Source organism: Balaenoptera ricei, chromosome 9, assembly GCF_028023285.1.
Source record: "Balaenoptera ricei isolate mBalRic1 chromosome 9, mBalRic1.hap2, whole genome shotgun sequence".
Lineage (NCBI taxonomy): Eukaryota > Metazoa > Chordata > Mammalia > Artiodactyla > Balaenopteridae > Balaenoptera > Balaenoptera ricei.
The window spans coordinates 16,694,190-16,716,587 of NC_082647.1; the positions used below are offsets into that span (position 1 = coordinate 16,694,190).

At 36.1% G+C, this 22,398-nt stretch overlaps 1 protein-coding gene across 1 annotated transcript in view; it reads right to left on the reverse strand.

Annotated features, from left to right (window-relative positions):
- Positions 1-5,545: 5,545 nt before the first annotated feature.
- The window catches only part of CHRM2 (cholinergic receptor muscarinic 2), a 156,622-nt gene continuing 139,769 nt past the window's right edge, over positions 5,546-22,398 (reverse strand). Inside the window, exon 3 of the mRNA XM_059932636.1 lies at positions 5,546-8,623. Within this exon, the coding sequence (XP_059788619.1) occupies positions 7,176-8,576 (1,401 nt within the window). The 5' untranslated portion in view covers positions 8,577-8,623 and the 3' untranslated portion in view covers positions 5,546-7,175. The remainder of the gene's footprint in view (positions 8,624-22,398) is intronic.

Below are 22,398 nucleotides of genomic sequence, written 5' to 3' on the forward strand. Positions count from 1 at the left end.
TATCAGTGTGCATGTGTGTTTATATGCCTGAGTATGTGTGATTGCATATGTGTATTAAGAAGAGGTTGAAGAATTACTTCTAAATTGCCAATTAATTACCATTAATTCTAAATGATGAAATAATGGAATGATTTACTCTGAATACCCATATGAGGAGAATGTGTTTGCATACATGATCTGTGCAAAAACATATGATGGACATCATGTAAAGCGTATGTCTAAAGTAGCTTTTATTGGAGATATCATAGAATTCAAGCATCTGCTGTGTTTATCTTTAAAGTTTAATATGCTAATTTATCTTTATGTAAATGTATCAATATGGTTGTTTTTAAACTCTGACGTTAAGATCATGGCACTCAAAGTTTCCCAAGAGATAGAAAATATGAAGACCCTATTTATAAGTAAACAATAGACTTTATGTCTAAGAAAAACTTTCCTGTGGATAGCGTTTTAAATGTAAATTTTTTATAAATAATAGATGCCTTGTTAATTATCATAATGCTTTGGTAAAAGTTTTCATTAGACTATAAAAATCAGTTGTTCTATGGAGAACAGTATGGAGGTTCCTTAAAAAACTAAAAATAGAACTACCATACGACCCAGCAATCCCACTACTGGGCATATACACTGAGAAAACCATAATTCAAAAAAAGTCATGTACCACAATGTTCATTGCAGCACTATTTACAGTAGCCAGGACATGGAAGCAACCTAAATGTCCATCGACAGATGAATGGATAAAGAAGATGTGGTACATATATACAATAGAATATTACTCAGCCATAAAAAGAAATGAAACTGAGTTATTTGTAGTGAGGTGGATAAACCTATAGTCTGTCATACAGAGTGAAGTAAGTAAGAAAGAGAAAACAAATACCGTATGCTAACACATATATATGGACTCTAAAAAAAAGGTTCTGAAGAACCTAGGGGCAGGACAGGAATAAAGATGCAGACGTAGAGAATGGACTTGAGGACACAGGGAGGGGGAAGGGTAAGCTGGGACGAAGCGGAAGAGTGGCATGGATTTATATATACACTACCAAATGCAAAATGGATAGCTAGTGGGAAGCAGCTGCATGGCACAGGGAGATCAGCTCAGTGCTTTGTGACCACCTAGAGGGATGGGATAGGGAGGATGGGAGGGACACTCAAGAGGGAGGAGATAGGGGGATATATGTATATGTATAGCTGATTCACTTTGTTATAAAGCAGAAACTAACACACCACTGTAAAGCAATTATACTCCAATAAAGATGTTAAAAAACAATCAGTTGTTCTAAAAGTGTGGTCCACATCAGGATCACTTGGGAATTTATTTGAAACACAGATTCTCAGATCACACCTCAGACCTACTAATAGGGCCCAACAACTTGCAGGTGATTCTATTGTGGGCTCAAGTTTTTGAGAACTGCTGACGTAAGGCATAATATAATATGGCCCTAGTAAAGATACTCATACTGTCACAAATGTTAAGTACCCACCCTACATACAAGGGCAGTAAGGAGAGTAAGACTTACTTTGTTGAAGATAATTAAGGATAAAGTGAATTATAACATTTTTATATACAAATAGTCCAACAATTATGCAGATTTAAATTATCCACCTCTGCAATCCATTGTAATTCTTTCTGGACACAGATACAATTTATTCACTAACACCAGACTTCCCTGGTGGTCCAAGCTTCCAATGCAGGGGGCACGGGTTTGATACCTGGTCAGGGAACTAAGATCCTGCATGCTGCAGGGTGTGGCCAAGAAAAAAAAAAAAGTGGATGAGATATTCACTAACACCATCCCTTATCTTATAATAATAACTTGAAAACAATACTCATTTAAAAAAATCCTTCAATATTACTTTCAAACACATCCACATTTTCAGTAAATGTATAGTTTAAGGATTCAGATGAGCTGCTGGGTAAATGCAAGTACAGAAGATGAGTGCCTTTTTTTTCTTCACAGTTTCCCATGACTCACTGTGTGTGTGTGTGTTTAAGAAGCCAAAGGATAGATATTCTAGAATGTCACTACTTAATAAATATCTATCTATATTCCACAACTTACCACATTGTGCTTCCTCCATTTTTGGATGAAAAAGACTGACATATATTATAAAGTGGAAACTTCTTCCATTATGATGGCAAGATGTTTTTCTCCTCTCAGTATTTCCAACCACCTAGTCAGGAATAGCATTTGACAATTCATCAATACAGTATTCAATTCAAATTCTAAAAAATGAATTGAGAACGTTTCACTGGAACAATAATAAACTAATGAGAATTGACAGAAAATGCAATTTTTTCTTTTTTTTTTCTAGAAATGATTTTGGTTTACATAAGTAACAGTAATTCACAAGGGTGGACTGTGGCATAAAAGGGAAAATTTCGGAAGTGGGTAGCCTTCCAAGAACGTCATAAAATTCAAAGAAAACTAGAGTTAACTGAAAAGAGTCTCTCCCATTTCATGCATTGGTATCTAAAGATTATCTAAAGATTATCGTTAGATTAATATAAAGATTCCAATAGGAATCTTTCAAATGTTCAGTGTTTATGCTTTTTCTATTAAAATGCAAGCATCTCTTGGGACTGCATGCCCACTATCAGCTAACATCATGACAATGTTTGCTGAATAAGGACTTGTGCTAATGGACCAAAGAAAATGTTCTGAGGAATGTGGGTAGTTGAGTGGACAACAAGGAAAGGATGATAATTGCTATAGAGAAAATGTAGGACACTTAGAAACAAACCATATATTTTATAATTTCTTGGAGAAACTTTCAATATCATACTACACTAAACATTTTTGGCCTTTAACGTATGGGATGCTGTACTGACTGCAAACTGAAAAGAGTGGTTTGTAACATGCAGTGGTTGTACAATTTCTCCTTGTTTTTCAAAGTGTAAAACATTCTGAAGGTCATCCCTTCCTCCCAGTATGATTATTTTTTATTTCACAAAACTCAGTTAGTTTGGAGGAGAGCGAAGCTGTATGTCAATGAATCGGTTGCAATCTCATCAGGCAATCAGACGTGAGATCAACACAGCTGTTGGAACAGAAACAGCCAGGAAGATTCTAGTTAGAGGACTGTCAGGAACCCAGAGGCAAAAAGCATTGTTGTCACGCGGGGTGACACCAAAGATTTATTAGTATATTCCTCCAAGAGATATTTAAAATAAGTGCTATGTTTCCAAAGATTATGAAACAGTGTAATAGTAATATGGGTAGGGTTTTGGCTGTTCTTTAATGTCTTCCTTCAAAAGCAAATACTACTTTCTTTCAAAATTGGGTGTATAAAATCTACTTTTGTTACTCTGAAGCAACATATACCATATTACATACTCAGACTTTGTGTATAATATATTTATTTGCATACAGAAATATGTATTTCTATTATACATTTTATTACTCTATTTATAGAATATGTATATTAAGCATACAGCATATTCCAGGAAGATACATCAAATATGCACACAGTTCATGCTGTAGCGTGCACCCTTTTAAGAGAAGCATATTTAAGAGGCATGGTATTATATATACATGCTGAACATACATTTTGCACAATTCATCCAGCTTTGGGTGCTTCCCTAATCTATTTGCAACGCCAGTGCTGTGATTGTTGAAAGGGATACTATCAAACTGGGGAAAAGGCAACGACCAGTGAACTAAGTAGGAGAAAATAAAAGTAGATTGCATTTCTAAGTATACGTTGCCATCGTTTTGAACTCCCGTCTCTCCCAATGTCAGATGTTTAGGGTCAAAAAAGTGGTGCATGGACAAAGAGCAGGAGTATGTGGGACCTTCAGCTTTGACATTCAAACCAGAAAGCTTATCCTATGTGGCTTATTATACTGATGACTTTGTCCTACCACTTGGGAGCTGACATTAAATTAATGATGAACTGGTAAAAAGGCAATCATTTCTTTTTTCAAGAAATGAACTAGCTTTTTCACATTCTTAAATTCCTCTTCTTATAAGACCGCTCTGGGATATTTACATTATTGCTATGAGGAAAGAAGAGTTCTTGACAGATATTTACCTTTCCAGTGAAGATAAAGGAGATGCATCATATTGTTTCTGAAAGAGGCTGTTAAGGTTTTTGACAGGAAAAATAGCAGCTCCAATAGAAAATGAACATATCAACTGCAACCATTTTAATAGCCAACTACTTCAACTTCAATTGACTGGACACTGTGGCAATCTAAGTGGACATTAAGATGTTGGAAACAATGTGTTATGTGCATGATCTGGTGATTTTGGATATGTAGATGTGTCCTGTGTTCCCAGTCTGTGAATTACAAATACACCAGACTCAATGGATGACAGTGTGTCTGATACATGATTGGTGAACATTACCTTTTTCAAAGAGATGAACAATTTGCATTGATATTCTAAGAGTGATACAGGATTATTTTCCCACTTATATAAAGCAAGCTCTCGAATCCCTTAAAATAGGCCAGGGTTTCTCAACTTTGGCACTGCTGACATTTTGAGCCAAAAAATTCTTAGTTGTGGGGTCTTTCCTGTGCATTGTAAGCTGTTTAGCAGCATCCCTGCCCCTATTCACTAGATGCCAATAGCCCTCCCTCAAGTTGTGACAACCAACAATGTCTCCACACATTGTTAAATGTCCCCTGGGAGGAAAAATGGTCCCTAGTTGGGAGCCACTGAAATAGACAAATCCAGCAATAGTTAATGCAAGCCTTTGGATGCAGTCTCCATATCTTTCTAATCATCTACTATTTTCAGTATTCTTTCCATTTTTCTGATTCCGGTTTACAAAGCTTCCATGATGTGTCAGTCTATATTCAATTCCTTTCTTTAATTTTTGATTGTTTCTCTTTCAGTAAGGTTGTGGTAGATACGGTGAAGATCAAGAATAGAAGGAAGAAAGGAAAGGATGTAATGGCAATGGAGAGTAAGAGGCAGTTTGATTCACGATGAGTTGGATTGCTAGAGAAGGCAAAAAAGGACCCAAATCCTGAATCCTCAATCCTTGAATCCAAAGAGTTCATCCCACCTAAAGCGATACGTTGACTTGAAGAAACAAAATAAAAATAAATATGGATTTTAAATATAAAAGTTTACATTAAGGTAGAATAAAGATATCTGCATGAACTGATACTGTATGTTTATAAATAGAAGATTTAGTTGGGGAGGAATGACTGAAGTTGTTGAAAAAGAAGTTATTTTTATAAAGGATAAGTTATGTACAAAAATTATTGGCAATTTGCTTCTTACTAATTGTTCTTTTTTGTTGTTATTTGCCTTGTGCTTTTTTTTCAGCTCTCAAGATTTTTGAGATGCCATCAGTGAGGCAAGTCACACAAAATTAATTGAAGTGCTAAAGTCTAATACTGACAAATTCATCATGCAACTCACATGGATATTACTGGTCAAGTTATCATAAAGCCCATAAATCTAAAATGCAAAATGTGAAATTTGAAAAGGGTTTTATAAATTTGATTTCTATTGATTGGGCCATCTTTAGAAAATCTGATTGGAAGACTATAGCAAATATAGTAAGAAAAAAAAGTTGAGGGGTAAAAATAACTAAGTGTGAGTCAATATAATTGTATATTTATTTGGGGTACCAATAAAAAGTCTTACATAGACAAGATTTATATAAAGCCGCCATTGGGCAATCGTTTCTGATATGACTTTTCTATGGTCTAGAATTTAAAAAAATGGTGAGAAGTGGCACAAGTGCAGCCACTTACATTCTTTCAGATTTTTCTGAGCTCACTTGGCCTGTTTAGGTATCCATAACATTTCTGCCATAAAGATTACTACTTCTATTGACAGAATTTTGAAGTTAAAAAATTTTAGGGAGAACTGACGATTTGAGGGAAAAAGAAGGTGGTTTCAGTATATGTTTTTTAATTACTCTATTTTTTTTTCCCTCCATAGGTCATAGGATGGTTATAACCTCACTTATCTGTAAGTTGAATATCATCCTTTAGCAAGCATTGAAGAGAAGGTCTTATTCTCTTGGGACTGACCTAAAAGTCATTGGTGCCACGTGAATAAGTTAATCCTGTTTTAGATTCCAGACGAATAAAGCAGCATCTTCCTGCTGACAAAGGCCAGGAGTTCATGGTTACAAGTTAGCATGTCATACGTAGGTTAGGCAGATCAGGTTGAAACAGGATGCCCTTTCAACCTTCTATTTTCTTATCTCAAAATTCACCTGCCCTCAGTAAACTTTCTCCAACAAGAATGACCATTGTTCAATTTGATGAAACCTCAATTTAAAAAATGACTTTGGTTTCTCAGGCATGTTTATATATTAAGTAGGCTATTCTATTAAAATAAGAGGCTAGTTTAGTAGAAAACCAGATTGGTGAAAATATTTCACATGAAGAATCATAAGTGAACTAAATCCTCATAGGGTTTTATACCCCCAAAGAATGCAAAAGACACAGTGGGCAGGGGTGAAATACCCTTTTTCATGGCTGTCTCTGTATTTAGTGAAAGTCCTGCAGATTTTGCCCTTACACAATGTAAAACAGGGAAGTATAAAGACCAATGCCATATGAGAAAAATAATGATGTAATCTAATTAAGTTTTTTGTTTGTTTTTGTTTGTTTGCTCTCTTTTGATGGTGGGAAAGGGAAAGGTAAAAAAAGATAAGCATTTATTATGTTGCAATTCTCCACATAAAACCATAACAAGAGAATAATATATGTTAAACACTCCGGAGGCCATTTCTACATCCTTTTTTGATATTCTTTGTTCACTTCGCCATTGGATAATGGCTTTATGTTTAACTCTCCAGGTTAGTTTGTAACTGTGGCATTTCATCCTCATATGGACACTTGGGAACAAAAAAATGAAAAAAAGGAGTGAGGTTATTATTCTTTTTGTGCAGAGATAAAATTATAGATTCAGAAGCCCTTCTTCAAGAGAGTATGAGAAAGCATAGATCATTTCTTAAATCCACAGTTCCAACATGTCTCCTTAATGGTCTCCTTGCTCCTAAACTGACAGGGTTTATAAGGTGCAAGTTTCAAACTGGAGCATAGGCACCATAAGAGTGTCACTGCTGGGCTCCTTAATTGCACGTTCCATGATAAGACTATAAAGTGCAATGGCAGAGATTTGAAAACTAGGAGCTCTTTTATTCTGTTTCTTCTCGCCAAGCTCCCCTTGACTACCTTCTTTCTTTACAAAGATGTTTTACCTTGTGGCGCCTATGTTCTTATAATGACACATGAGAAGGTGTTTAAAGGTCTTCTTGAAGGTGGCATTACAAAGTGCATAGCAGGCAGGGTTGATAGTGCTGTTGATGTAACAGAGCCAATAACCAATTGTCCACACTGTGTTGGGGATGCAGGGTGCACAGAAGGTGTTAATGAGCACCATGACATTGTATGGGGCCCAAGTGATGATGAAAGCCAACAGAATGGCCAAGATCGTCCTGGTCACTTTCTTTTCCCGGGAAGGAGGAGGCTTCTTTTTTGCGGGCTGCTTGGTCATCTTTACAATCTTGCGAGCAACAATGTTCTGTTTTTCATTTCCATTCTGACCTGAAGAACCAACTAGCTCCACGGTGGTATTAGTTGGGGTATATGAGTCACCTTTTTGGGTCTTGGTGACAATTTTGATGCATGTTTGCTTTGAGTTCTCATCTTTGGAATGGCCCAGGGAAGTGGAAACTGTGTTTTCATCCTGGGTTATTTCATCATCTCTCATATTAGAGGCGACAGCACTGACTGAGGTGGAATCATTGGAGCTCTCCTTTTCCTCCCCCTGGACACAGTTTTCAGTCACAGCATCTCTGGGAGCTTTGCCGTTCTGGATTTTGTTGTGCTCCAGGCCATCATCACTGCCAGGCATGTTGTTGTTGTTTGGCTTCACTATCCTTCCTTGTACCAGACTTGGAGAAACTGGATCTTGGTTGGCCACAGGCTCCTTTTTGTCCTTCTTTATCCTGCTCTTACTGGCTCGGGATATGTGCCAGTATAACACAGTCATGATGATCACAGGCAAATAGAAAGCTGCAATGGCAGTGCCAAAGGTGACAGCAGCATTGGAAAAAAACTGAATGTAGCATTCCCCATCCTCCACAGTTCTCACCCCTACAATGAACTGCCAGAAGAGAATGGCCGGAGCCCAGAGGATAAAGGAGAGAACCCAGGCAGCTGCAATCATCATACCTGCCATTTTTGTGGTCCGCTTGACGGGATAGGTGAGTGGTTTTGTGACACAGAAGTATCTGTCAAAGCTGATGATGAGCAGATTCATTACTGAGGCATTGCTGACCACGTAGTCCAGGGCTAGCCAAAGGTCACACACCACAGGACCCAAAGGCCAGTAGCCAATCACAGTGTAAAGTGTGTACAAGTTCATGGAGAAAACACCAATGATGAGGTCAGCACAGGCCAAGCTGAACAAAAAGTAATTGTTGACGGTCTGGAGGTGGCGGTTGACTTTAATGGAGACCATGACCAGGATGTTCCCAATAATGGTCACCAAACTGAGGGACCCAGCCACAAGGACAATAAAAACCACTTCAAATGTCTTATAAGGACTGGTCAGAGCCAGGCCATTGTTAGAGGAGTTTGTTGAGTTATTCATTTTGTGTTCTCTAATCAGTAGCCAAGTAGCCAAATACACATTTAAACCTGCAGGGAAATAGAATAAAATTAACAAATACATAATATAAACATTGCTTTAAAATATATCAGATTTCTCTCTTTTGAACTACATTTTTTACTCCAAAATCTTCCTTCTTTCTCCTACAAGTTTATTGTGACTACCCGCCTCAATTACCCCCATGAAAAGCAAAGACTTTAAATGAAGGATTCAAAAGATTCTTTCAGGCTGGCAATGTATTTGAAGTCTGATGACATTTTGAATATGTTCATATCTAGAACTGAATATCTGTCTGTCTATCTATCTATCTACCTATCTGTCATCAGTCAATTTAACTGAGCATAATATTGATGAATTGAACTAAATGAGCCAAAATTATATAAAAAACTTTCCAAAGCATCAAGAGGTTTCTGGTATAGACATAAAAATTAATAAACTAATAGGAGGACAAGATTATGGGGGAAGCATAAAACATATAATATTGTGTGTGACTTTTTCCACCAGGTTTCTCTGTTTTTCATAATAATAATGATAATGATAATAATAAAGTTAATAATGATACTCCTTTTAGCCAATACATTCCCCGCAGTGAGTATTATTTTTTTCTGATCTCCATTTTACACTTGGAGTTAGTGTCACATAGCATATTCTATGTAGTTAGCAATATTCCATATCCTGCAAAAGAAATTATTTATCAAATGTATATTGATATGATTATATGAATTTTCTGATTTTTTTTCCCAAATCACTACCAAGTCTATTATCTTATTGTTCTTCCAGACAAATCTTTGGTACAGTCGGGCTAGAAATTATATTTGTTCAGCAGAACAGGGAACTGAAGCCCAGAAAGATTAACTAATTTATATAAGGTCACATATCAAGTCAATGATAGAGATAAGACTATGAACCTTAGTTTGTTCAATCATTCACTCATTCACTTTGTCCTCACATACCTATAAAGTAACTCAGGATTAAGCATTATGATATATATACTCTGGGTATTCCCTGATAATTAAGACAAGGTCCTTGCCTGTGAGAGGCATATGCTCTGGTGGCAGTGATGGGTTGGTAAAGGAGCAATTATTAAACTGGAGTGCACTTTCTGCTGCCCAACCCTGTTGTGTTTAAGTAAACACATGTTCACCATTTTCAGATAATATCATCGAAGTCTGGAGACAACTGCACAATCTTTCATAAGGGACACTGGAAAGAAAGTTGAGTTTATCAAATGAGCTATGACACATTTCTGGGGACACTACCTCTGAAGGAAGTAGCCCAAGTTGACAAAATCAATGAGTTGTGTGTATCAGAAAGTAAGCATTGTTGAGAAGTTATTTGTTGGCATTTTGAAATTGAGAAATCTCTATTCATTCAGGTCCCCCTAATTACAAAGAAATACAGATGGGGCAGTGGTTTTCCCTTGTAATTCATGTAGAAAATTATTTGCTAAGCACCTTCATAGTACAAATAGCATTTAAACGAAATGGATTATTCTTCTTGGAAAGCAAGTTATCTTCAAGTATATTTTTAAAAAACGATAACTTAGGAGGAATTTGGCCTTAATAAACAAGACCCAAAACTCAGAAGCCATAAGAAAAATATATGTAAGCACTACATAATTATTTGAAATTTTTGCATAAAAAAAGTAAAAATAAAAATTGAGAAACAATATTTATAAAAGCACATGATGAAAAGTTACCTAATGTCCTTAATATAAAAAGTTGTGAAAGGAAATAAGGAAAGATGAGAAGACTAACAATCTAAAACATTGATATACTCGCTAGATGAAAGACAAATTAAATGTTAAATTTAGTCATATGAAAAGATATTCAACCTCACAATTTAAAAATGCAAATATGTTGTCATTAGTTGGGATATAGGAGGTGGTTTAGTCATTCCATGACCTACTATCCTGACCCTAACTCATCATTCTAAGCACCCTAAAAGGTAAAGACACCCAAATCCAAGTCACCCAAAGACAACTGTAATATAGACTAAGAAAAGAAAATGCAGACACAAACAGTGGAAACCATTTCTTCATCCACAGTTGTTAAAATTATTGGACATTATTGGCTGGAGTTATTGGGGTAATTTCCTTGCAGGGAACCGTATCTGTATCTCTAAAAATGTAAATACATGTATAAAAATTTAACATGAAGAAACACTTGTCTCAGGAATACTACATATAAGAATTTATATTTCAGCTATAGTTAGAAAAATGTGCAAGAGGTCTACTCAAGGATGTCCATTCAGAAATATTATAGCAAAAAAAAAAAAAAAAAACCTAGAAACATTAAAACAATTCATTGACAGAGGTCTCATCATAAATTTCTTAAGGAAAACGTAAGGAATTTGAATTTAATCTCTAAGTCATGGAGAAACTTTGAAGAGTTTAATTAGGAAGTAGTTTTGATGGAATGGAATTTACCATATTTTGTTCCAAAATTCTCCATATTCTGTTTTACCCATCTCTGTGAATCCTATTACCATCAAGTTAAAATTCTTAGCCATCTCCTGGCTTCCTGCCTCTCCCACACTTCCTGCAACCATGACCTGTCAACTCTACTTTTTAAGTATCTTCTGAAGTTATACCTTGTTCTCATTTTCACTCCCATTTCCTTATGCTAGGCCCTACTTACTTTTATTATTGACATAATTAGACCCTTGATAAAATTTATAATCTTGCCCCCTTGCATCTTTCCAGAAGTATCTCAGAACTTCCCTAAATATCCCACATTAAAGGCAATTACATGCAGTTATCCAAACACAACATTGTATGTTACAACTTCATGCCATTTTCCATCCTTGTCTCGTATCTTAAAAGAACCTCCCCCGCAACCCCTCATCCTTACATCCTCACATTTCTCACCTGTCTGCCTCCTATTCAGCCTTCAGGCATCATCAACTCTATGAAACCCTTTTGATAGCTTTTAGCCTAGCTGTTTTTTCCATAGCATGCCTCATATCATTTTATTCTGTTCTGTTGCTCTTATTCGCCTGTTTGTCTAGAGTTATTTGAATATCAAGTGGAAAGCTGAGTAAATTATACTCCTCAGACTATACCCAACATCCTCATCAGTCTCTGCATGGTCCTCTTATTTTTATTTCATCAATGTTTTCCTTCTTTTCATTGTTATTTCTCACATTCCATTACCCCTTCTCTCCTTTAGAACTTGTTCAAGTTGCTTGTACTATTTCTTTGGCTAGATATGCAACTCTGGAAAATATACATTTTTTCCCTTATGATCTTAATTTACTAAATTATACTGTGTCCTAGATGTTGTTCTGTTTCTTTTTATTTTTCACTCCATATTATGTTTTTATATTGCTCCAGCTATTTCAAATGTATTGCTTCTATTGATAATTCCATAGTGAGTAAATCATAGCATCTTTTCTTATACATTTCTCTAGTGATGGGCATGCAGTTTGCCTCAAACTGCTTGAAATGGTGCTGAAATTAAAATTTTCCTATTGTATCATGGACTTGAGTTACAAATTTCCCTATCATATAATCCCAAGATAGGGACCAAGGCACTGGACGAAGGCATGGGTATAAGCCTTCTTCTGACTACAGTCATATTATTCTCTTGGATAGCTGCAGAGGATCCTACTCTGACCAGGTAAGTCCTGTTTCTTAATAACCTTTAAACAATTGTTATTATGCAACTTCATAATATTTGCCAATCCCAGAGAGACAACATGCAGCTTTTTGTCTTAATTTCTATTTCTCTGATTACTAGAGAGGCTGAGCACTTTGTTTCCTACAGTTAGTAGCCTTTCAGGTTTCAGTTTTTGTAGATCCCCTGTTTAGACCTTTGACCCATAGGACACTGATTGATACACTATCTATGTATTTTTCTTCATCACTAACAAAACTGTGAATTTTGACTTCTGAGTCTTTGTAGCTCTACCATCCAGCTCACTGCCTCGAATATAACTGGTGCTCAAAAATGTTTGTTGAATCAATACAGGATCAACAATTAATATTATTAATTCAACCCCTATTTACCTAATCAGTGGAATTGTTTCAATACCACTGCTTTTGGTCATTACTTATACAATTGTTTATTCATGTAATTTATTTGAACAAAATAATTTCACTAATCCAATCATTATTCTAATGATTCCTTATTAGCTAATACAACAGTAAGTTCAGAATTCTGACTTGCTTATAAGCTTGCTTTTGTCTATTCATTAGATAAGTTCATGGATATTTTTAGAATTGAGTTATATGTATGTTTCAAAATGTTCATTTTAATACTTTGATTGAAAAGTACCAAATATTAATTTTCCCAGTATCTTTTTTGACACTTTAATTTATTCTTCACACTCATTTTAATAAAACATAGAGCAATATTTATTTTATTTAAAAAATATTTTTGGTGACTTCCTCTGGAGAATTTTATATATATATATATATAAAACATTTAAGTTAAAAAATAAACTAGCTTGATCTCTTATTTTATGGAAATAAGAAACTGTAAGAATGAGTAAGGGATTTGGTTCGTGCCATAACTTCTGCTAAAAACAATAACTATTATTATTCTAAAACTTTACAATAACATAAAGCTTCATGATTCTCATGCTTATGAGCATGCTTTACGTTTTCAATTAAAAAAATAATTGAAAGAAAAAATAATCTTAGGACTCTAAACATATGTTATCTCACTTAATATTAACAACTCTATAAAATATACAGAACAGGTCCTATCATCCCCTTTATCTTAAGAAGTAAGCTCAGGCTATACGAAGAGATTAAGTGAATTGTCTTGGTTTCAAGGCCAGTGAGTAAATGTCTGCAACTCAAATCAATGTCTTTACCCTTCGGTTAGGTACTCTCTCTGTTTCTCTCCCCACTTGAGAACTATCCTTTATCCAACAGAGGTTGCTAGCTAAGACAGATTCCACTTCGGGGTCCTGGAATGCTTATTCAAGTAAAACATAGTAAATTTATACAGTGTTAACATACTTAGTTGCTATCGTACCCTCTAAAATTTTAGAGTTATAATATTTACTTGTTTATACTAATGCTATATGGAAAAATGGAAAACATTCACTTAGAAGCAAGCACAAGTATTTGAAGAATGGCATTCCTTTCTCCTCATGTGACACACAAGCCTACGTAAGGACTGTTCCTCTTCTATTAAAGAAAACAGCTTTCTTTCATAAAGCTTTAGGCACCTCTGCTGTTTACAGTTCTGTAAAAGTTTTTACCTCTGATGTGGCATCATAGGATTTTATTAAAGCAATAATTGTTACATCATTGATGAAATAACATAATCACAACAAAGTAAGCAATGAAGATGACCTTTAAAGGACTCAATATCTTAATATGGCAAACGTATAATAATCCATTTGTTATTTTACTGTTAGTTTATGACTAAGTCCTGAAAATACTACAGAAACTTAAGAGAAAAAAAATTGTGTCCTTAGCTTCTTCACTGCTTGAGTCCCTATATGTAGCAGTGAGGAATGTAGCGGTTTAATATCCTGGCAAAGTTGTGGGTGATAATCTCTGCTCTTAATTATTAGCTATGTTTTTTTTTTTCTCAAATAAGAATAATAGCAACCCTATTTTTCATCTAGAGCTGTGGTAAGGATCAAGTGAGATAATGTCTCTGAACCCTGATCTATAAATGTTAAGCATTAAATAAATACTATTAATATTTACTATTGTTAAATGAGTATAAATTAATCACCTTTCTTAATAGTTAACAGAAAATTGTGTGTGTGTATATGAAATAGATTAAGAGTGAGGAAATGTGGGGTGTAGTGGTACTGGTAATACTAAGTTATCATTATCAATGATATTAAGTTATTAATAATATTAAATAATCAATGATAATAATAATATTGATAATAATACAATAAATGTTGAGCATGATTACTCTTCACAGCAACTCCTGAGGTGATTATTATTGTATACCTTTTTATAAATATTGAACTAAAGATCAAATAATTAAGAATCAAATTGAGATTCAAACCCAAATTACTTGGTTCCAGACTCAGTATTTATATTCATCGTTTGTCTGAGGAACAGTTTTGCCTAGCAGCCAGTGTGAGCCCCCCAAATTTATCATAATTTATTTATGACTAATCCAAGGTCAAGTTGGGTCTTTGGATTAGACAACAGAGGATCATCATGTCCAGGCCAATATTGTGACTTTGGACAGGAGATGTTCACAATGAGACAAAGAGTTAGTAAGTGAGGTTCTGCACATGAAAATATGTGACATTTAAGATTAAACCATATTTCTAAAAGCAATCATCATAAAAACATATCACCAGGTAAATTGATATATAACTTCTCACAAAATTTTCACGTCATCTACGCAGAAGTTCTAACATTGACAGTAACTGATCTTTTGGAACTGTTACAGAGAAAATGCTAACTTAAATGATTTTTTAAAAATTTCATGGGGGGACTTCCCTGGCGGTCCAGTGGTTAAGACTTGGTACTCCCAATGCAGGTGGCACAGGTTCAATCCCTGGTAGGGGAACTAAGATCCCGCATGCCGTTCAGTGTGGCCAAAAAAAAAAAAAAAAAATTCTAATATGTTTGAATACACAGCAAAAATTTGATAAAATAAATGGGGTTTTCTTCACACTCTGCCCAAGTCAGGCAAGATGCCTGATATATAATGATCACTTTCACAGGTGCATCCACAGCAGAATAAGCTAATAATAAATTTATTAATACATGTGTAACCTAAATGCTAGAATTTTCTGCACATTATTTTATTTAATTCTCACAATACTCTGAAAACAATAATCATCTTTTCCAGCTTTACAGATGACTGTGATCAGAGAGCTGGTAAATACTAGGGCTATGGTCCAAATTTAGGTATCCGACTCCTATGGTCACATTCTTTCTACTATGCCATACCAGGAAACAAAAGCTGATTTATTAAAAAAGCTTTCTAGGGCTTCCCTGGTGGCACAGTGGTTAAGAATCCGCCTGCCAATGCAGGGGACACGGGTTCGAGTTCTGGTCCGGAAAGATCCCACATGCCGTGGAGCAACAAAGCCTGTGTGCTACAACTACTGAGCCTGTGCTCTAGAGCCCGTGAGCCACAACTACTGAAGCCCGCGTGCCTAGAGCCCGTGCTCCGCAACAAGAGAAGCCACCGCAACGAGAAGTCCGTGCACCACAATGAAGAGTAGGCCCTGCTCGCCACAACTAGAGAAAGCCCGTGCACAGCAATGAAGACCCAATGCAGCCAAAAATAAACAAACAAATAAATAAATAAAAATTAAAAAATAAAAGCTTTCTAGAAGAATTTAAAAAATCAGGAAAAAGGAGCCCATGATTGACAACAAGTGGACTCCAGGGAAAGAAGATATGTGGTTGCATAAAAAAATTTCAGAACAAGAAGTCAAGAGGAATTCACATAAACCTGAATTTATGATTGTTTATATTTAAAGTTTGTTTTAAAAATGTAATCTTAATCTATATGCTTTCTATAGATTTCTAACTTCTGCTGCTATTTAAACACATTACTAAAAATGGCAAAGTTTTCTGGGTTTTGTTTGTCCCTCTCTTTCAGACACTGGTCTCTAAGAGGCAGCCTAATCATTGAGCAAACACTAGGGACAAAATCATCAGCCTTGCCAGTGTCGCCTGAAATTCCCTCAACTGATAGAGTAATAAGGCCCATTTTAGCTTTTTAAATTGCAGATATAAGGGCTAAACACCACAGTCTGTCCTGAGATAATTAAAAGTTGACTTCAACAATATTATGCTTAGATATCTAGCTTTCAGTACAAAATAACAACTATTATAAAAAACATGAAAAAATATAAGGATGATAGAATAAAATATCAGACTGTCATTGGAAACAAGACTATACTATATACTAGGAACAAGGAGCTAGTAGATAGATTAGGAGACTTACCCATATCTCTTCTCTGCCTTAAGAAGGAAATGGTAATTTTACACCATGTTATCATCAATTAGAAAGCAAATGAAGCTTATTTATTTTTAATTTTATAGCATATATTTCTAAATTAATATACTATATTGTATAATAATCTGATAAATTAAAATCTAACTGTGTAATTTCCCTGACATGGAAGAGTGACCATTGAGGTGTATAGTCTATACTCTGTTTTAGATCTTCTACACATTCAATCAGTCCCACTAATTTTTAAAACCTTTGATATGGGAATTTAATAGGCTTGAGATTATTCCTACATCAATGATCAATCACTTCTGCCATCAATGGTGTTGGAGAGGAAAATAAACAAAAGAAAAGAGATTTGGGGAGAGACTTTTTAAGGAAGTCTTGGGAAGCAAAGTCCCTTTTCTCTAAAGAGAGGTTGCAATGTACAGAGTTTTGATACTGATGTAGTAGATGATATAATTTGCTTATATTGTGATGACCCTTACAAATTTTGAATGTCTTTCAATTTTACTTAAAGGAAAAGAAGAGTTCTGTCCCCGGGCCCAGGAGACAGTCAGCTCTGATAGCTGATAATATTGACATTCCATACTCTGGTACTTTTTCAGCATCAGACAGAAATGGAGTAAATCTCCACTTTTTTTTTTTTTTTTCTTTAATCAGGTTTTCTTTCAAGTGACACATTAGGAGTCAATACACATATTGAGAGCTTTTTCAAGCTCCTGAAAAATGAGCTCTTGAATCTCACTGCACGAGCAGCTATGCTGGGGGTGGTGGCCGCCGAGAACAGTGGCAGCCCTGCTAGGAAACCGGAGCTTCCTCTGTTTCCTTCTTCATTCTAAAACAGCTTATTGAATTTCCGTTATGAACAGATCTTCACTGGCCTTCAAGGGCTGTGGAGGATCAAAGTGAAGGAGTAACGAGTGACCAAACAAAAAATAGAACATATTCTCATGCACAAAGAGTTTATAATCTAGGGGACACACAAACTGCTAATGAAATATCCAGCTACCTAAAACTACTCTGGATAAATACAATGACAAGTGCCCGGGCTAAGAATGGCTGGTCAGATTGGGGTGAAAAAAATATAGAAGGCTTCCTGGAAACCTTTCCTATTATTTCTATCTCCTTTCTCTTTCTCTTTTTTCCTTCCCTTCACCATTTGCTTTGTGTGACGTTTTTTTTTACTCTGTTCCCAAGATTGTGCATTATATATTTTTCAGGAAAGTGCAATGTACTTTGGTGGATATCCACCCCAGTGCATTGGGCCTGACCACCTGCAGGTTCAGAAACACAAAATAAAACTTAGCCGTTGACTCACCTACACTGACCTTTTAATTATATCTGAAAAGATGTGTTGAAAAGTATTCTGAAAGCAATGTGTAGAGTTTTTCTCATTTAGAAAATTGCAGCCCAGTATTGCAGACTTTACCGGGTATGCATTACATAAAATATTTGAAAAAAGAAAGCCTCACGTATAACATTGCATTTATTAAGCCTTACGTTTTGTGCACTTCGCTGGATGTAAGTTGCACTTTCATAAAAAAGAAAAAAATTTAAAAGCAAATGGTAAATAAGCGTGCAAGTAGCTGAAACAGCAATTTGATCCGCACATTAGTATAAATACAAGAGAATTCATGAATTTTTCCAGCGTGAAAACCTTAAAGAATTTCCAAGCCCTTATTACAATGTAAACATGTTTGCAGTTTTGGCTGTCTGTCAAAAATGATACTATTCTTCGTGATGCTGGGACAAACTTCCACTCCATGTTCGCCAAGCTATCTGCTGCCTTCTTCAAAACACATCTTAAACAGCACTTACTCTAGAAAAATGTCATGACTAAGAGGGAAAGAGACCTAACAATGATTTAACTAGTACCCTTGTCCTTGTCTCTACGTCTGTGGCTCCTTTTAGTTATTTTTTTAACACAACCCACCTCCTGCCAAAAGGGAAAAGTGGTCTGGACAGTTATAAACAAAGCATGATCTGGAATAAATCATTCTTTTGACTTTTTAAAATGAAATTCTATCTGAATAAGCACTGCAGCACCCTTTCTTTTCTGTACCAGGAATTTGACTGAACTGCAATATTGATAATCAACATCATCTAGTAAATGGGGCTGACAAAATAGTGCATTCTAGACCAGACAGCAGCAAAAGTGGAGAAAGCCCTCTGTCTAAAGGTTGTTATGTCCTCACAAGGAAGAGGAGTGAAAGGAAAATGGGAGCAATCCTCGAAGAGCTACTGAAAGTTGTATATGATTAGGCAGCTGTATTTGAATTGATGCCTGTGTCTTTCTCACCATCTTGAGAAGTTGGAAATTTGTATAGTCGGCTTTCTGTATTCTGTTTTGTTTTTTCCTAAAATAGGCAGGCTGCTGGTTTAATAACTCGAAATCAGTTAATTCATTGCTTGAATTAAACATGTGAATCAAATTTGCAGAGGGATTGAGGCTTGTTATGACGCTGATAGAAAATTCTAGATTGAAAGCTGTTGTTCTAGAGAAGCTGAGGAATTCCAAACAATGCATCCCTTTACAGATTCTTTTCAATGGTGCACATGCCTTCTGTTGACAGCTGAGACTAAGCACAAGCACAAGGCAAATGGAACTCTGGACGGTAGCTCAAGGACAGCTGTGAAGAGAGGAATGAAGATTAGTTTAGGCTCAGAGAGAAGTTTAAAAGTAAGTTAATAGTTGCCTTTGAAGAGTAGACTGGACTTTTTAAGAATAAATGAGATCAGAAGTTGTGTAAAGATTAGGAGGTACAGGAAGAAGTGAAATTCTTCTGACCATAAAGAAAATACAAATTTAGATAAGACATTTATAACAGGTAAGTAGAGAAAAGGACACTTAGTTGTACTTAGGAAGCTAGTATTTATTTTAAGCATGTCTCTGCTTAAGGTTGCCTTGCGTGTGGAAAGAAAAAAAGTTAATCAATGCATGTGTTGCTCTTTTCGTAAAAATCCACACATGAAAGGTAAAGGTAAGTGGATTGTGTTTTATAGGCATAATTTTCTTGCTTATAACGTCTGAAAAAAAATGCGCCCATGTGTGTAAGCTTAACAGACATCATCATTCCTCTGGTAATAAAGCCTAGAATAGGCATAGAGTCCAAAGGAACAAAAGACTCCATAAGGTTGAATCATGGGTCCTTTAACTTTTCAATGACAGAAATGACACAGGCTTCTTATACTTATGATTCATACCAGACTCAATGAAGCTATAAAAATAAAGTAGTAACGAAGTGTAAAGAGTAATGGGCAGCAACTATTTTTATTGTTTCCAATTGAAATACAAAATGATTGTTTCCTCAGAGTCTGATTGCAGCCTATTTCTAGAACGGAGCAAAATGACCACAGTGTTATCCCACTAAAATGTGAAAAATGAGAGCATGGAGAAGATTAAAGTCTTTACTAAATGATCTAATGGCAATTGAGATGAGGCAACATAAAAAGCTACATCAACTCAGCAAAGATTTTTGTATCCAAAGCTCTAATTTAGAGTTAAAATAAAGCAAGCTGGTCAGAGAGAATGAAGAACTTTATGTGGTAAATCAGGACAGTCAACTCTCCTACCTGTTTGAACTAAAGCCGCTTTCTTGGTGATAACCACAGGCGAAATCATGACGTAATTTACGATATGTGATACATGTGTCACATAGGTCATCACATGCTGCCCCAACCCTCCCTTCCCCTAATCCCATCCACTTTCTTCTCCCAACACCACAAGTTCAAGCCCAACTAAATATTTAAATACCTCAACTCCTCCTCACTTTCAGACTCTCCAAACACTTTGAAAAATCAGGTTTCTCATTCAGACTGAGCTAGAATTATAGGCCTTAACCTTTACTTTTCCCCAGGAGGCAGGTTCCATGTCGACCAAGCCCAGTATGAGGCTATGACAAAAATGACACTTCCTTTCTCAAACTATACCATCTTGGCTAATCATTACCCCCAACACAATTTATGTGCCTTCATCCCCACCATGTCATCTAGTAAAAAAGCAGCTAAACTTTGAGCAGTCCACATTATAAAGGTATTGAAATACAACGTCTGGACCTAAATAATTCATGAGAAGGGAAGATCGTCAAATAGACTGTAAATGGATTGAGACTCATGCACATGTCTGCTAGACAGGACGCTCAGTCCGTCAAGCACAATTATACCATCAGCTAAGCAGTTTTAGTTTGTGCTGTCTGCTGGGATAGGATTATATCTAGCTGGACCTCTAACAGAGCATGTTAGAAGAGGATCCTGTAAGTAATTAATCTCTGAAACAATGTAAAATGGAAGGAAATAGGAAGCTAAGAGAAGTTGCCCTGGATTCCTTCACCTAACCACTGTGTGTGCAAGTGTGAGCCAGCTGTCAGTGTGTTAGCTGAAGAAGGGATTCTGACCCCTTGAAGAAGAAAAGAAAGAAAGAATGTCTCTGCTCTTAAAATGATAGTAGTCTAAGGAAAATTTCTCATAAAGTATCACTTCCTCTTGAGGGAGAGAGCAGCAAAGACCCACGGGACCTAGATATCCTTCTAGGTGATGTGCCAGCAGAAGGGCCGGCCTCCTTGCTCCAAAACGGTGGTCTAACTTTTCTTTCTGTAGCCTTTTTACACAGATAAGCATAATGGATTTCTGGATGCAGGAGATAAAGCTTTGGAATTAAACCTGAGACTGAAACCGATCTCTGCTGTAGTTTCTAGCTGTATGGACTTAAAAGCTTAGAGCAACATGGTCACATGATTTGTGAATATGCATAAAATGAATCTGTGACTTACATTTATCATATTCTCTAAATGCTGTTCAGAAAAACTATTTTTAAAATTTCATTTTAGCAGTTCTGCTAATTTAAAGTGAATACTTTATAACAACAACAAAACAAAAATATTCATTCTGCCAAACGCTAGCTCTCTTGGGTGAGTTTTTCCAGGCCTTTTCTTGTTTACTCATGCTATTTCTTGTGACTTCTTCAAAATCTTTATCCAAATACTTATCTGCTACATGTTTATTCACTTTGCCCCTCATCCATCCTATCTTCAGCGAGTGTGGCATGTAAGAGACAGCACAGGTTGTCTGAGGGACCACCACAAGGGGCCCATTTCCCAATCTCTAATGTCACGTTACTCCTCTGCCATGACTGGCTAGAAATAAGAAACGTTATTTATGTTATGGTTACTACAAAACATTTATCTAGAAATACTATTCCACAAACAGCAGACATAGCCTCATCATCTTAAAATCCAGAGGTCATGACGAGGTTAGAGTTGACCTCCAACAGCAAGATGAGGGGTCAGGACCTAACAGTACTGATAGTCTTTTGGGGATCAGACGGCCCACCCCAACCTGCTGAGCAGGGCCCCTCCAGGGTGCCACGGCACACTTCACATCCGTAGCCTGTGTATGAGGTCTATGCGTCTCTCAGTCAGTCTCCACTCTGGTTCATGCTTGGCTATCAGGGAACATTTCGTCCAAGTGTTCCAAGGAAAGACTCATTTGTAGGCAGCCTCTTAGTCTCTGTTCTTCATAATAAAACATCCTCAGTTTTGTGTCTGCATTTAGGAATGTAAATGCAGCCTGCCTCCAGCTCTTCCCTTGTTTGGTTGCTTCCAAAGCCCACTGTAAGGCTGGAAGGTGACAGCTTGACCCACTTTGCTACGTGCTTTCTTTTTCTTTTTTTTCTTTTTGATATTGTTATTAAAACAACAAATTACTATGTACACAAAGCAGAAAGTCACAGTGGTATAGCCCTGTCTAAGACAGGGAAGAGAAAGTATCCAAACTACAGAAATACCCAAAACAAGCATGTTGGGGGGTCGGGACTGTGAAATTGGGTGGGGTGAATTTTCATTATTTTTGGCACAATTCCCGGTACATCCTCAGATTTCCAAACTGTGTTTTAAAATAAAGAT